At 36.2% G+C, this 16987-nt stretch overlaps 2 protein-coding genes across 3 annotated transcripts; one reads left to right on the top strand and one right to left on the bottom strand.

Moving 5' to 3' along the window:
• The first annotated feature begins 207 nt into the window (after nucleotides 1–207).
• LOC118052852 (chromatin-remodeling ATPase INO80) lies at nucleotides 208–11092 on the top strand. Of its 2 annotated transcripts, XM_035063920.2 has the most exons (24): nucleotides 208–649; nucleotides 731–760; nucleotides 875–962; nucleotides 1186–1585; nucleotides 1692–2124; nucleotides 2244–2444; nucleotides 2571–2681; nucleotides 3350–3783; nucleotides 3910–4018; nucleotides 4094–4174; nucleotides 4261–4433; nucleotides 5045–5170; nucleotides 5387–5548; nucleotides 5627–5684; nucleotides 6206–6436; nucleotides 6581–6727; nucleotides 6885–7442; nucleotides 7563–7820; nucleotides 7913–8020; nucleotides 8676–8770; nucleotides 8880–9036; nucleotides 9264–9461; nucleotides 9708–9860; nucleotides 10430–11092. In XM_035063920.2, exons 4-24 carry the CDS (start codon nucleotides 1194–1196, stop codon nucleotides 10694–10696), a joined length of 4452 nt encoding a protein of 1483 aa, XP_034919811.1. In that variant the 5' UTR covers nucleotides 208–649; nucleotides 731–760; nucleotides 875–962; nucleotides 1186–1193; the 3' UTR covers nucleotides 10697–11092. The 2 variants fall into 2 exon arrangements, with proteins under 2 accessions (XP_034919811.1, XP_034919810.1); XM_035063919.2 differs by lacking the exon at nucleotides 731–760.
• Nucleotides 11093–11758: 666 nt separating this feature from the next.
• LOC118052853 (S-formylglutathione hydrolase) lies at nucleotides 11759–15059 on the bottom strand. The gene is made up of 7 exons (XM_035063921.2): nucleotides 14822–15059; nucleotides 14240–14357; nucleotides 13521–13568; nucleotides 13179–13375; nucleotides 12847–12945; nucleotides 12699–12764; nucleotides 11759–12158 (listed from the first exon to the last, which is right to left on the bottom strand). The coding sequence occupies exons 1-7, from the start codon at nucleotides 14966–14968 to the stop codon at nucleotides 11979–11981; spliced, it is 855 nt and encodes a 284-aa protein (XP_034919812.1). The 5' UTR covers nucleotides 14969–15059; the 3' UTR covers nucleotides 11759–11978.
• Nucleotides 15060–16987: the final 1928 nt, after the last annotated feature.

Below are 16987 nucleotides of genomic sequence, written 5' to 3'. Positions count from 1 at the left end.
TTTTTTTAAAAAAATTGACCCAACCGATCCAGTGATCTAGTCAAAACCTGAAATCCGGGCTTTGGACTGAGTCGGGTCTTAAAACTATGTATTTTAACCTTTAAGCTTTGAATTTCCTGCAGGCAGTGGTTGCCACGTGTAAGTCAGTGGAAGAAACACCACGATCCCTCTAATCTACCGTCAACTGTACCAAATCACAACTTCTCACTGTCTCCCTCTCCCTTCTGTTTGGAGAGAATGAAATCGCTTCAATCTCCTTCAACTTTGAAGGCCTAAGAAAATTAAAATTAAAGGAAAAAAAGAAAATAAAAAAATCATAAAAAGAAAAACGTTAACAAAATGGCACCCACACGGCGCACGTTAGCACTATGCGATGCTTCCTACACCGTCTGTGTCACCTACGGTCCTTCTCTTTCTCTCACTATCCTACGCACCCCCTTAACCTTTCTTCTCTCCTCGCTTCTTCTTCTTCTCTCACATAATAACACAATTCCTATTAGGGTTTCATATTTTTTTTCTCTCTCTCTCTCTACAAAAGAAAAGGAGAGAACAAAAGTCTGTCTTATGTTCTTCAAAAGCCTAAGCTTTCATGGAAAACAGGAGACAAGCCAAGGACTCGCTTTCTTACTCCAATTTATTCAATCTTGAGGTTTGTTCACATGGGATTTTGGTTTTCTCAATTGGGTTCTTTTTAGTTTTTTGAATTACCCACCCTTTTTGGTTTTTTCAGATTGGATTAATTTGTTAATTTTGGGATTCGGTGAGATGGGTTCATTGAATTTTGCTGAATTTGTGTGTTTTGTTTTGTTTTGTTTTTGCTTAATGGGTTTTTGATTTTTTGGATTTTCTTTTTCTTTTTTCCTTTTGTTTTTAGTCTTTGGTGAACTTCAGAGTTCCACAACCTGATGATGAATTTGATTATTATGGGAGTAGTAGTCAGGATGAGAGCAGAGGTAGCCAAGGTAACTTAATTTTGTTGTTTTGAATGATTTATTTTCTATTTCGATTGGAATTGCAAGGACCCAGTTGGATTTTATGATTTTTTATATGCTATATAACTGTTGATTTTTATACTTTATTTGTCTGTATGAGTCTATTGTTCGTGAAAACTTTGATTTTCGGAGGTGGATTGAGCTGGAGAGAAGTGTATTTATGTGTTTGTGCAATGTGGTTGGCTACTTATAGGTGGAGCAATGGCGAATTTTGTTAATAGGAATCTATCAGAGAGGGAATTGAATTCGGTGAAGAGAAAGAGGCGGTATAACAACAGCGAGGGAGAGGAGGAAGATAGACATTTCGGGGCACGCATTACAGAGGATAAGTATCGCTCAATGCTGGGAGAACATATTCAGAAGTACAAGAGGAGGTATAAGGATCCCTTGCCAAGTCCTGCTCCTCCTCCTCCTCCTCCTCCTCCCCGTATGGGGATTCCCATTCCAAAGAGTAGTTTGGGTGGTTCAAAAACTAGGAAGCTCGGGAGTGAGCAGCGAGGAGGGTTACATGCCATGGAAACCACATCTGAATGGGCCAATGACGTTACTCCATCAAAACGCAGAGAATACCATGAACCGGAGTTTACACCCAGGTATGTTCTAGCATTATGAGCATTGGAATGGATGAATTTTTGCATGATTATTGTTTTCATTTTTCAATTGCTCTGAAGGTCATTTTTTTTTCCAAATGTTTTGCAGAATATACTATGAACCTCCTTATTTGGATATTGGGGATGGTGTCACTTATAGGATACCCCCCTCTTATGATAAGCTTGCGGCATCATTGAACTTGCCAAGCTTCTCAGATATGCGGGTGGAGGAAGTTTACTTGAAGGGCACCTTAGATTTGGGTTCCTTGGCAGCAATGATAGCCAATGATAAAAGGTTTGGGCCTAGAAGCCAAGCAGGGATGGGAGAGCCCCAATCACAATACGAATCACTTCAGGCAAGATTGAAGGCATCGACAGCTTCTAGCTCAGCTGAGAAATTCAGTCTCAAGATATCTGAAGAGGCATTGAATTCCACAATCCCAGAAGGGGCAGCTGGAAATATAAGACGCCTTATTTTGTCAGAGGGTGGTGTAATGCAGGTTTACTATGTTAAGGTTTTGGAGAAAGGAGACACATATGAGGTTTGTCCTTCCTTTGAACTATGATTAGGCTATGGGAAGGATTTTTTTTGTTCCAATTCAGAGTTGTTGATGAACCTTTTTTTTATTTTTTTATTATCTTCTATTTTCCTGAGATGCAGATCATTGAGCGGGGTCTACCTAAGAAGCCAAAGATAATTAAAGACCCTTCCATTATTGAGAGGGAGGAAATGGAGAAGATTGGCAAGGTTTGGGTAAACATTGTCAGAAGAGACATACCTAAGCACCATAGGATTTTCACTACGTTGCATCGAAAGCAACTAATTGATGCCAAGAGGTTCTCAGAAAATTGTCAAAGAGAGGCACGTACATGTCATATGGCTTATGCAGTTTTTCCTTGCATTTTTTGTATCTATGGATGATCTCTTTATTTCAACTTTATAGTACTAGGCTTGTATGTTTTAGTAACAATTCCTTTTGTGTTCCAGGTCAAAATGAAGGTTAGTAGATCACTCAAAATAATGAAGGGTGCTGCGATTCGCACTAGGAAGTTAGCTAGAGATATGCTGCTGTTTTGGAAGCGAGTGGATAAGGAGATGGTACTTTCTGTTTCCTTGCTGAACTTTTGCTCTGTTTTCATTTCAATATAATGGACACTGTCATCTTATAGGTAAGTGCTGTGTTGCAATTAAGAGTTATGAATATGACACAGTATAGGAGTACATTCGCATGTGGAAACTCTTTTATCTCTTCCCGGTGGCTTCTGTTACTCTGTTTGTGGAGTGTTTAAATGTGTGCTGAAACAGACACTCTTGTTATCTAGGTATCATTGGTTGTTATTATAGTAAATGTCTCAACCTTGCCAGTACGGCTGTAGATTCTGATCTTGTAAGCAGTTACATCATGTGACATTGTTTAACAGCAAGACTGTTCCAAATTTAACCTGCCAGGAGTCCATTTCACATATCTGCATGATGGACTTTTTTAGCTTAAATCCTCTTATCATTAGAGATGTGGTCCTATGGAAAGTGAATAAACAACCCGGGTACTAATCTGGTGGATATTTTTTCATCTATTGGGAGCCCTAGTGGGATGCAGTTTACTGACATCTGTTTCTAATACGAGTGATTGATATTTGTCTGCGATGTAAACTTCTAAGTTAACAACTGGAAAACTGTTTTATAAAAAGTTATCCTTGCCTTTTTCTTTGGTTATTTACTAAATCCTACTCTAATTGTGTGCAACGTTCAAATGCCTTCCCTTGTAGGCAGAGGTGAGGAAAAAGGAGGAAAGAGAAGCAGCAGAAGCTTTGAAGCGTGAACAAGAGCTCCGGGAAGCAAAAAGACAGCAGCAAAGGCTCAATTTTCTCATACAACAAACAGAACTCTACAGTCATTTCATGTCAAACAAACCAAGTTCACAGCCCTCAGAAGCTTTGCCAATTGGAGATGAAATGACAGATGATCAAGGAATGGATTTGAGCACTGCTGAAGCAGGGCCTGATGATCAGGAAGAAGATCCCGAGGATGCTGAATTGAGAAAAGAGGCTCTCAAAGCTGCTCAAGATGCAGTCTCGAAGCAGAAATTGTTAACAAGTGCTTTTGATATTGAGTGCTCAAAGCTGCGTGAAGCTGCTGATATTGAGGGACCTATAAATGATGCCTCAGTTGCAGGATCTAGCAACATTGATTTGCAGACACCGTAAATGTTTTTTTAATGTGCCCCCTTTCTTAATAGTATTAGTTGTGAATATTTTTTTGGTTTATCATGTTTTCCTTTTGAATTTCTGCATCACTTTAATGAGCTTATTATTACCAATTCTTGCAGCTCCACCATGCCTGTTACATCAACAGTTCAGGCACCAGAGTTGTTTAGAGGTAGCCTCAAAGAATATCAGTTGAAGGGTCTTCAGTGGCTGGTTAATTGTTATGAGCAGGTAAGGTAAACTCAACATCAGTACTAGATAAAGTTTTCCATTGAAATCATCTCATAGTAGTTCATGTTGTCTCAGGGATTAAATGGTATACTTGCTGATGAGATGGGCCTTGGAAAGACTATTCAAGCCATGGCATTCTTGGCTCATTTAGCTGAGGTGATTATTCTAGTTGTGGTACATTAATACATTTCAGTATGTTTTTTTTTTTAATAGCCTTACACTAACTTAATTGCTGCACGCAGGAAAAAAATATCTGGGGTCCTTTTCTGATTGTTGCTCCAGCTTCTGTCTTGAATAACTGGGCTGATGAAATCAGTCGCTTCTGCCCTGACTTGAAAACCCTTCCATATTGGGGTGGGCTTCAAGAGCGGACGGTACTTAGGAAAAACATTAATCCAAAGCGCCTTTACCGAAGGTAATTTTCTTGTAATGGCCATCCATTGATTTCTTGAAGACAAAATAATGGGTAGTTCAATGGAGAGGGTTTGACACTCACTGGACTGATCACATAATTAGATATGGTCAACGTGGATCAAGATAAAACAGGTGCTAGTGAGGACCACATCATAATTTTCCTTTTTGGATTTTTTTTCAGGTGATTTTTAGGAACTCTTAGGGTTTTGTTTGTTCTGACATGACTAGGAGTTTTATGAGGTTACAGGCTCTGATTTCTGAAATCAAGCTAACATTCTCCTCTCTGCATTATTTTTGATAGGTTAAAGCCATTGGAAATTCAACTTCACTTTAGATATATGATGCCATAAGCAAATGAAAGAGAAAATCAATATGCATATTATAATTGCCTCTGCAAGCACCTTGGATGCTTTAGAGTTTTGGGTTATAAACTTGTTTCCTACAAACTAAGCCTTTGGTGGTTTTTGTAGTTTACTCTCATTTTGTGTCGTAAGCCAGCTCTTAAGATGCTTTCATTCAAAGAATTTTTGCTTCTATTTCTCATGTCACTAAATTAAGCATTTGCCATGCTTTATTCTGATGTTAATAATCAATCATTTTCTTTCTTGCCAGGGATGCTGGTTTTCACATTCTCATTACCAGCTATCAATTGCTAGTGTCTGATGAGAAGTATTTTCGGCGTGTAAAATGGCAATACATGGTATTAGATGAAGCCCAGGCTATTAAAAGTGCTAACAGGTTCTTAACTCTATAACCAGGATTTTGCTCGCTAGATTTTCCTCATTAATCATCGTTTCAAGAGCAGTGCCATGTTTAAATGAGTTTTACTTTTGCTCTCATTTGAACTGTTCTTATTGTCATTTGTTCTTCCTTGTCTTTCCAAAGCATAAAAAAAAGAGAGAAGAAATCATACTATGCTTTTACTCTCATCTGATGACTGGATACTTTTGACAGCATAAGATGGAAGACATTGCTCAGTTTTAATTGTCGGAATCGCTTGCTGCTGACTGGTACACCGATTCAGAATAACATGGCAGAATTGTGGGCCCTTCTGCATTTCATCATGCCGACATTGTTTGACAGCCATGAACAGTTCAATGAGTGGTTTTCTAAAGGGTATGTTTCTTTTGCTAAAGTGCATGCTTGCTTTTGGAGCATACTAGACCTAAAATTGAACTTTTATTTTGTTTTCAGAATTGAGAACCATGCAGAACATGGGGGTACATTAAATGAACACCAGCTAAACAGATTGGTGAGTATGCTTTATTGCTTTTCGAAGGTTTCCATTGCCAGCATGATTAATAAATTGTTTGTTAGATGTGCATCCTGCACAATTCTGTAGCATTAGAATCTGATGCAGAATACTAAGGGATCATGCAAAAAATAAAACCTAAACATCGAACTGTTCTAAAACAACGAATTGCCTCATGGATCCTTCAAATTTCTGTTAAGCTAGTGCGGGGCTTATGCGAGGCTCTTGATGTTTTAGAGGCACAAGTAATTTCAATTCTCTGATGTTGCTTGGTTTTTATGTGTTCCCATGTTTTCTTGGAATTCAGTCACTACCACATGTAACCTCTTAACTTTTTATGCGTGCTGGTTAGAGCAATTCTCTGTGTTGATTGAATGCAAGGCGGTGGACTTTTTTTAGTCAAAAAGATTTTTCCTAATCAGTTTATGATTTGTAGTTTCTCTTACCCTTTTCTAAACTCGCACCGCTGTTTTCTCCCCCCTATGGTATCTGACTTGTGTCTTGGTCTTTACCTTTGACAGCACGCAATTCTTAAGCCTTTTATGCTGCGTCGAGTGAAGAAAGACGTGATTTCTGAGTTAACAAGGAAAACAGAAGTTATGGTGCACTGCAAGTTGAGCTCTCGACAACAAGCTTTCTATCAAGCTATTAAGAACAAGATATCTCTTGCTGAGTTGTTTGATGGCAACCGTGGACATTTCAATGAGAAGAAAATTATGAATCTAATGAACATAGTCATTCAGCTGAGAAAGGTAGCGTATTATTTTGCTGGGGGTTTCTTACATTCCACTCCTTAATGTTTTTATTATGTAATTATGTTGTGCAAAGCTTTGAATAATATGCTATTTTATTGTCTATTTACAAAAATACTGAATGTTCTATTTTCTTGATGGTAGGTTTGCAACCATCCTGAGTTGTTTGAAAGGAATGAGGGAAGCACATATTTCTATTTTGGAGAGATTCCCAATTCTTTTCTTCCCCCTCCTTTTGGGGAGTTGGAGGACATACATTATTCAGGAGGTCGAAATCCTATCACATACAAGGTACTTTCTTGAGTTGTTGTCTGTGATTAGAAAAAAAATTGTTATATTTTGACAAACTCAAAACTAAAAGAGTAAAGTCTCCATGGTTACAACTGTAGTTTCCTTTCAAAGCAGTAACCAAGATATTTTTTGACACTACAACACTTTTCCCACCCAGGTGCCAAAAGTAGTCCACAATGAGATTGTCCAAAGTTCCGAAGTTCTTTGCTCAGCGATTGGACGTGGTGTTGGCAGAGAGTCATTTCAAAAGCACTTCAACATATTCTCTCCTGAAAATGTGTATCGGTCTGTATTTGCACAGGACAATATCTCAGATAGATTGCTTATTAAGAGTGGGACGTTTGGTTTTACCCATTTGATGGATTTGTCCCCAGCAGAGGTTGCATTTCTGGCAACTAGTTCATTTATGGAGAGGCTGTTGTTTTCTATTGTGAGACAGGGCCAACAATTTTTGGATGGAACCATAGACTTGCTCATGGAAGACATGGAAGATGACAATGGCAATCACCTTGAGAAATGTAAAGTACGAGCTGTCACACGAATGTTATTGATGCCATCAAGATCTGAGACAGATATCCTAAAAAGGAAAATTGCAACAGGCCTTGCTGATAATCCGTTTAAGGCTCTAGTTAACTCTCATCAGGACAGGCTTCTGTCCAGCATTAAGCTCCTTCACTCAACTTACACGTCCATCCCACGGACTAGAGCTCCACCGGTATATTTGGATTCTCAGATTGTCTATTTTTTAATCATTAAAGAATTGTTATTTAATCATTAAAGAATTGTTAACCTTTGAACATTTTATTAATATACTAACGTTTTCTCACCTACATAGATTGATGGCCAATGCTCAGACAGAAACTTTGCCTACCAAATGATGGAAGAATTGCATCAACCCAGGGTCAAGAGGTTGTTAATTGGTTTTGCACGCACATCTGAATTTAATGGACCCAGAAAGCCAGAGGGTCCTCATCCTTTAGTTCAGGAGATTGAATCTGAACTACCTGTTTCACAACCTGCTCTTCAGTTGACACACAAGATTTTCGGTTCTTGCCCCCCCATGCAAAGCTTTGACCCGGCAAAGCTTCTCACGGTGCAAACCGCTCTTATTCTCATGTCCTTTTAATCAACTCAAAATTGTATTTTGTAATGCTTATATTTGGATTGTATTTGTTTTTTATATAGGATTCTGGAAAGCTTCAAACACTTGATATTTTACTGAAACGACTGCGAGCTGAAAACCACCGGGTTCTATTGTTTGCACAAATGACAAAAATGCTAAATATTCTTGAGGTACATGTAGTTTTCCAGTTATTCACTATAGTCATTACAAGGGTACTAAGGAGACGAGAAGTTGTTTCTGAGGATCTTGTAGAAAATATGCTCATGGTAAAACAACATTATTTTGGGATTAAGGCATGGTTGAATTGATTTATTTTGTAAATTAGTCGAGGCTTATTCTTTCTTTGTTTTTATGACTTGATGTACAGCCGTATTAGCTCAGCCAAATTGGCTATTTATTTGATTAGCTTTGTGCATATAATTGGCTGGCATTTGTTGCTGTAATCCAACATCAGTACGGGCTACAATAGTCTTCTTTTTCAAGAAAAGCAAATGCCAGTTGGAACTTGCTCTTGAATATTCAATGGCAAGACTCCACATTACATGATCTGTTTATTTCATAAAATGGTTTGTGGTGATTGTCACCATGAATGATGACTTCAGTATTGATTTGGATTTTCTATGTTTAGAAATAGCCTCTTAGTGTCTCTAATATATATTTGAATTTCCCTTATCCTTTATGTACATCTTATCTGCATTTTGCTTTCAAATGACAATTTGTGCTTGAGCTACAATTTCCATTATGATTAGGTCAATTAGTTGACTTTTCTTCTTTGCCATTTTTTTTTGGAAATTTGTTTTGATGCTAACTTGTGTACAATTGCAGGACTACATGAATTATAGGAAATATAGATATCTTAGACTTGATGGGTCCTCCACCATCATGGATCGTCGGGATATGGTCAGAGACTTCCAGCTTAGGTTGTTATTTTCTTTGCTGTGTGATGTTTGTTTTGAGGAGCACCCCTTTCTTGTCAATTTCTCATTTTTGAAAGTGAGTTCTTAACTTTTTTACCTACTGGGATTGCAGGAATGATATTTTTGTATTCTTGCTGAGTACCAGAGCTGGTGGGCTTGGTATCAATTTGACAGCTGCCGATACTGTTATTTTTTATGAAAGTGATTGGAATCCTACTCTAGATTTACAGGCAATGGATAGAGCACATCGGCTGGGCCAGACAAAGGATGTTAGTTCTCTCCAGATTGTTTCATCTGTTTTTCACTTGTGGCATAACCATAAACTTTTCATGCATTTCCTTTGAGATTGTCTTCCTTGTTCAGACAGTGATCCTCTACTCAAATGAGTTTTTGAGCTTGCACACACAAAATGGTTTTTCTAGTTCTGACTATACATAGAATTCTCAGCTTAGTTTTATTTGAGTTCTCACCACTTAAGTACTCTTTCATGGTGTAGGTTACTGTCTACCGGCTCATTTGTAAAGAGACGGTTGAGGAAAAGATTTTGCAAAGAGCAAGCCAGAAACATACTGTGCAACAGCTTGTTATGACAGGTGGTCATGTTCAGGATGATCTCTTGGCTCCTGAGGATGTGGTGTCCTTGCTTCTGGATGATGCCCAGTTGGAGCAGAAGATGAGAGAAATTCCACAGCAGGTGAGGTTTATATGTGGTATTGGTTGTAATTTTCTTTTCAAGAACTAAGTTAAATTGCTGATAATTTTCTCTTGGTATAGGAGTTTTTGCCCTTCCTCTCCTTGTAAAACTGGCCTTTAGAATATTCACTAGAAAAGGAAAGTAAAATTAGGAGCTAGAAAGCAAGGAATGAGAGATAGAAGTAGCCTTAATATTAAGTTGCTTATAGAATATGTGATCACCTTTTTATCAACTTGCTGTTTTCAGGCCAAGGATAGACAAAAGAAAAAACCAACAAAGGCCATACGGGTAGATGCAGAAGGTGATGCAACTTTCGAAGATTTGACTGAAACTGTCACTCAGGGAACTGGAAATGAACCATCTGAGGACACAGAGAAATTGAAATCCAATAACAAAAAGGTATTATGATTTCCAAGTATATTTTATGATTCAATCCCTTAATTTCTTTTCTACCTTTACATTTGAAAAGGCCGCCTCACTTTGTCCACTTTGTCAAGATATGGTATTAAGTAGCATTAAGAACCCCCTACCTCCTCTTCTGAATAAATGTGAACGAAAAAAAAAAGGTGAAAAGGAATTACCCTGAGTTATTTGTGAAAGATTTAGGTGAGTGCATGCAAGAGCCTTGAGATATCAAAGGTAAACTCTACCCTATATATTTTGTTACCTCGACCATAAAGGTGAGCTGTACTCGCTATGGCTTGATTTTTGTTTTTGATATTCTTTATTGATCTGGTAGCCTGGTACTGCCTCTCTCCTTTTGATTCTGGAGTAAATACATGGCCTATAGTCAAAAGTTACAGAAGCTAGTATTTTTTGTTCATGTTGTTTTGGCATTCAATTATTATCTGATATTGAGCTGAGGTACCGAAGGATATCCCTGCTTTCAGTTAACAGCTGCTTATATATGCAACGTTCTCCATGGCCATTGCTTTATGTTTTTACTGACAAACACATATCTTGTGCAGAGGAAAGCTGCTTCTGACAAGCAGACTACACCAAAGCCTAGGAATTCACAGAAGAATGAACTAAATTCTGCATCAATGGACTATGAATTGGACGATCCTTTTCTAAATGATGAGCCACAGTCACAGCGACCCAAGAGGTTGAAGAGGCCAAAGAAGAGTGTAAATGAGAAACTCGAACCAGCATTTACTGCCACACCCCAAGTTGATTCATCGCAGATGCAATATCCACATGCAAATAATCTTCCTTCTACATACTCTAACACATGATTATAATATGCAGTAAGAAGGTTGAATCCATTGATGTAGCTGCAGGACTTTGTTCAACGCTTGGGTTGCCAGGCTCATCTCAGAGGAGGCACCTTGATTTCCACCTATTGCGGCCAGGGCTATAGAAGAAACTGGATCAGCGTTGAGAAGAAGCAAACCCAGCAACATCGTAGTATGTATATACAATTTTTTGGATTTGAGTTCTAGGTCAACTAATTATTACTACAGATCTGAGTCTGTATAGGCGGGTTTGCTCTTTGTTCCTTGTGTAGTAGTATATATTCCAGGTCTTGTAAACCTATTTGCCCACGACCATAAAATGTTGTGGGTCGAGGAACTAGACTAAAAGAAAATTTTTAATGGGCAATCTTTTTTACAGCTCTGTAATGCTCTGTCTCCCCCCTCATCCTTCAAGAATCTCCTGTGAATGGCATGGCAGCTTTCAAACCATTTTGCTGATGGTTGTGGTAAAACGAATTCATAAGTCTAGATTTATTTATTTTATCATCCTTTTTCTTTTTTGTTAACCGAACAACTACAGTGATGGTCATCCTTCTCTCTGCTATTCATTCCACGAAATCTATCCTCTCCGTTCAATCCCTCCTGACAAACATAACCCTTATAAACCACCTCGTGGATCAACCATTATCAAACCCATAAATACAACTTTCATTACTATTTAACCGAAGAGAAAGATCTAAGATCATTGGTCGTTGCAACAACATACGAAAACTATCATCGTGATGTAAAATCATTCGTGGAGCCGTCGAAGAAGGAATTTGTGCTTATGGGGGGGGGGATTGTTGAGAAAAAACAACCTCGTGAGCGAGAGGCGACAGAGTAGTGGTGGAAGGAAGGATTTCTGTCATCGAAGCAAACTGGGTTTTCTTTCTTCTATTTAAAATTCTTCTTAAAAGTTGATGTTGGCAAGCTCCATTCACAGACAGAAAAAGAGCTCTCCGGTGGCGACCATCATGTTAAAACCATAATAGGCTGAGATTGTTCTAGCAAAAATCCATACGTTGGGGACTACCTTGTGAAAACTCATCTTAGGTTGGGAGCTGATTTGTAATTATCCCATTTATTTAAGACCCAACAACCACAAAGTTACAAGAGCATAATATACTGAGTCGACAGGGGAACAGAGGGAAAGCATACAGTTCATAAAATGTTGGCGTCTTTCTTTGGAGGGTGCCGTTGGGGATGGGGAGAGGAAGTACAAAAGTTACTCCAGATCACCATCACGACACAGTTACCACATTATGTATGGATTACTGCGGGCTTAAAGTTTAAGAGCATGAGCATGGTGGTGAATGTGGTCATCGATGAAAGTGGCAATGAAAAAGTAGGAGTGATCATAACCAGGTTGCAATCGCATCAGAACTGGAACATTTGCACTCCTGCATGCCTCTTCAAACTTGTTTGGCAGCAGCTGATCATGCAAGAATTTATCCTCATCTCCCTGCACAGACAAAGCGGAACAGTGTAAGAGGACAACGCACAAGCCTAAATCAAGCAGTGTGGAAATTTACAGATTGCGTATTCATTTAGTGTCCACATTTCATGGATGGATCATGTCTACCTGCCAACATGTACTGATCAAAAAGGGAATTGAATGGTGCCTCATATGATACTTTTGTTAGCAGCTTATTTTATCTCAGCCTGACTTCTATAATGCAAGGGTGTTGATATTCTAACATCATTTTAAATGCTAAAGAAATAACTCATTCATCACAATCCATAAATTAAGCATCCCATATCTCAGGATCTTTGAGGTGAAAGCTTAATTCTTAACCAGCTCAATTTGATAGAACAGAAATAGTTTTGTCTGTCTGTGATGACTAGATCACCCTGCCAACAAACCACTATAAAGTACCAAGTTACTTTGATCAATTTTTTTCACTTAATTTGTTATCAAAATGAGATTTAAACCTCAGTCAGGTTTCCAGACAACAATTCATGGTCCCTAAAGAAAAACCAGAATGAGCAGACAAACTTTTACCTGATCAATTAAAATGGTAGCAGATACATCATGGGCCTTTGACACCAGAGAAGTGGCATCGTATTCCTGCATTTTTTAAGTTTCATTCATTACATTCAATGCATTACAAATAAAGATGTATTTTCTACGTATCACTAGAAATTTTAACCTCCCAATCAGCTTTACTGGGTCCAAGATAATTTGTGAAAGCCTTCTGGCCCCATGGACAATTAATTGGGTTGGCAACTGGTGAGAAGGCAGATACCGACTGGAAAACAAGACCAGAACAGAACAGAAAGAATCAGAAATTATGAACCAGGTAAATCATAAATTGGTTCATCTTGCAGCTCAAAAAAAAAAAAAAAGGAAAAAAAAGAACAAAAAAGGATGGTAAACAAAAGGTAAATTACTCCTTCACAGATAAAATTCCAATATTGCTCGTATAAAAACTTATGGAACTAAAATCCTTCAAATGTTTAATGAGTAACTATGACCAACCACCTTGTACTTGTCAAGGTTCTTCAGGTAGATTGTTAAAGCACCATGGCCGCCCATCGAATGACCAAATATAGATGCCTTTGATGTCTCCAGCTGAGGAAAATTTTCACTAAGAAGTTTTGGCAGTTCCTTGACAACATAGTCATACATACGCCAATTCTTCCATTTCTCTTGAGTAGCATTAAGATAGAATCCAGCACCTATTGAAGACAAAGAATAGCTTAAGTTAGAAATTAGAGGCATCTGGTCATAATCAAATTTGCACTTTAGAGATGAAACTCTAGTTTTGCTATATTATGCCACAAATATTTAATGAGCTAAGACTTGAAAGCCCAATCTGCATACCTACACCAAAATCCCAGCTGTCTGCCTCTCCTTCCACATTCAGGCCTCCTGCAATGGTCAAAGAAACAACTAACTAGTCAGCAGAAAAGGACATGGAAATAACTACTGACATAGTTACTCATAAAATTAACATTTACATGATGCATCCTCACAACAAGAAACAACTAGAACAATAAGATTAGTACTGCTGGAAAATAATTACATCATTCTCATGCCCATCAAATTTTTTTATGAAAGAAATTAAGATCTCCCCCAATGCCCCAACTATGTTTTTCCTCAACCAATTTTCACTCTACCCCCCCCCCCCACCTTCTTTTGGACACAGAAAATGATCATCTAAAATATAGTAAGAATTGAATTAGGATAACTACATTTGGGGCAGCACTGATTGATACCAAAAAAAACCTGACTCGGTTTTTTTTTACGCATGGAGCCAATACAAATCCTCAAATACACATGGTGAAAAAGCCTTTAATGTCAGAGTGAAATGCTGAAGCTCATTCTCAAACGCTTGATAGTCAGAATTTTAAGAGTTCTGAACTGAAACAGCATCCAATGAGTCTACACTAGCCTTAAAATCACTAACCAAATTAATTCTACATAGAATCAGGAAAAAAATAACAACAAAAGAATTACTAATCCATCAATAACTATTTAAAAAACATATACAACAACAAAACCATGCTAAACATTAGTTCCAAAGGTGTTTGTGATCTTACTTGGAGATGTATCAGGAGCAATCAGGACAATGCCCTCTGTCGAAGCAACACGTTGAGCTCCTGATTTAGCTATAAAGTTCTCATCGGTGCAGGTAAGACCAGAGAGCCAATACAGCACCTATTCAACAATGAAAGCACATAAGTTAAACCTTGATCTTGCTATAAATACTACAACTCACCAAGAACCATCAGTCCAACGTCAAAAGACCGCACATTCATACGCAAAGTTGATCATTTCATTATTTGGAAGCTAACAACAATAGTATGACTTGCCAAAATTAGTCCATTTTCTTCAAGAAATCAGAGAAATTGGATAAAAACAGATCAAAGGAAGTTCCGATTCAGTAAAGTTTACTACTTTGATAAGATTTTGTGAATATAATAATAGGTTTTATTATCATTAATCAACAAAACAAGTCTCCCAGTTGGATACACACAAAAAGCAAGAAACTTTGGTATATACAAGAATATAAAGTATTCAAAAGAAACAACTTGGACTGTTAAAAAACCTAGTAAAAATGGGAAATGGGTGTTCTGATCTGTATTGAAATAAGTAAAAAAAAGGAAAGGAAGATGACATACTGGGAATTTGTAGGAAGGGGAAGGGGATGGAGGGAAATAGATGTAGAAAGTCATGGAGCAACCCAGTGTAGGGCTGAAATGCTTGTATCTCTTGTTGTATCCACCAAACATCTTTGAGCTACTGATCTCACTTGGCTTTGTTTCCATTTCTTCTCCAACAACAAAACCAATCACTCACTCTCTTTCTGTGATATATTCCCTTTTAATGGAGAAGCTCAGTGAGTGAGTCTTTACACGTGGGTTTTATTTTGTGGATGAAAAGAGAAGATGATTTGTTTTTTTTTTAGTTTTTACAATTAAAATACTCAATCAAAGTTGTCTATTTGACTGTATATCTCTAATAAGTTTTATTCTTTATATATATATATATATATATATATATATATAGTTTTTATTTTAATGAAAGATTTTCATATCATATCACGAGAATTAATAACATGATTATTTTTTGTTTTTGAAATGCTTTCACAAGAAAGATATATGGAATTTTTTTTATAAATTAATGGACTAATTATGATGAATTAACTTCAAAATCTTGTTAGAAAAATATATTAAAAATTTAATATAAATTAAAAAATAAAACTAACTCAATTAAAGATGTAATTTTTTTTTTTGAAGAATTACAGGATATATTTAGCCATTCCGGTATTTATAAAATCTCAGTTTTTTTTCTTGTAAATTCCTAAGATTTTTTTTTTATAAATATTATAATGATAATTTCCTTCAAAATTTTCTTTTCAATGAGAAAAAATAATTGATTTGTAATTAAATTCTAGCTTGAAACCTAAACTTGTAGGAGAAAATGATTTTTTTATTAATTTGTTCTTGTTTTTATTTTTAAAGACATAAATATTAACTTAATTTGATCAAGGTCTAAAATAATTGCAAGAAAAATCATTCTACGGCACTCTTTAGGTCTATATAAGTATATAACCAATATGTTTTATGTATTTAAGAGGTGTGGGTTATTTATTAAATTTGATTTAAATCAATTTTTTAAATCATATTTTGAATAATTTTTAATTGATAATAAGAAAGAAGGAGAAAAACATGCAAGTTACCAGAAAAAAAAAAGATTTTTTTTTTTCCAATTTACTAGTAAGTTATTGTAATCGTGCAACACGTACCACCATGTTCTATACAAATAACTATTTTATTTCTGGACCAATAGCTATTTCTATTTCTAACCGATATATAATTGATAATTACCCACTTCTTCATCAATAGAGAGGCAAACACTAAAACAGATGGTGGACACTAGCTACTATTTTCATCGATAAATTATCGTGAAACAATCCACTTCCAGCTGATGTTATCATATAAATATCATGGATTATCAGGTAAATAAAACAAGTTGTAATTTTTACAGACCCAACATTTTCTTACACTTATATTTTCTCTTCATTTTTTCAAATGCTATTTTCTTTCATATGTTTTTTGACATAAGCATAAAAAAAACACTTATTTCATGAAAAAATTAACAAGCCCCTAGCCAGGTCCAGACACCAAGCCCATGAGGGGTGTTTGGCATTGTGGTGGAAAAATGCTTTTTAAAAAATTCAATTTTTTTTTTGCTTTAAGTTAATATATGTTTTTGATGTTTTTCAAATTATTTTAATGTGCTGATCTCAAAAATAATTTTTAAAAAATAAAAAAAATATTATTAGTATGCTTTTCTAAGTGAAAAGAACTTTGAAAAGTAACAGCAACCACACTCTAAATCCATACATCGTGGTCTAGAATTGCAGCTTGTGGAGAGCTTGTTTTTCATGTAAAGTTTTTTCATGATTTTATTAGATAAGTTAAACACATATCAATCTAAAATTTTATTATTTTAATATTTTTTTAAAAATAAAATAATATTATTTTTATTTTTTAAGTCAAATTAATTTTTAATCAATTATAAGGTAACCTATTCAGTTGACTAAGTTAACTTTTATTTTGTTTAATTTTAAATTCAATTTAGATTGGATTTTAAATCAGTAATTTATTAAATTAATTCATCGATTATTTTAATAACACATATAAAAGTATTATCTCCAAAAATATATTCAATCTCCAAGCGTTATCTTATCTTTGCTCTTGTCCAAACAAAGGATGAAATCTGGGTTTTTTCTTTTGTGGAGGAGAGATAAAAGACTTTAAATAGTAAAACTGAAAAGATTA

This window comes from Populus alba, chromosome 6 (genome assembly GCF_005239225.2).
Source record: "Populus alba chromosome 6, ASM523922v2, whole genome shotgun sequence".
Taxonomy (NCBI): domain Eukaryota; kingdom Viridiplantae; phylum Streptophyta; class Magnoliopsida; order Malpighiales; family Salicaceae; genus Populus; species Populus alba.
Note: the sequence above shows the minus strand (reverse complement) of the source record. Positions and strands in the feature narration are given on the sequence as shown.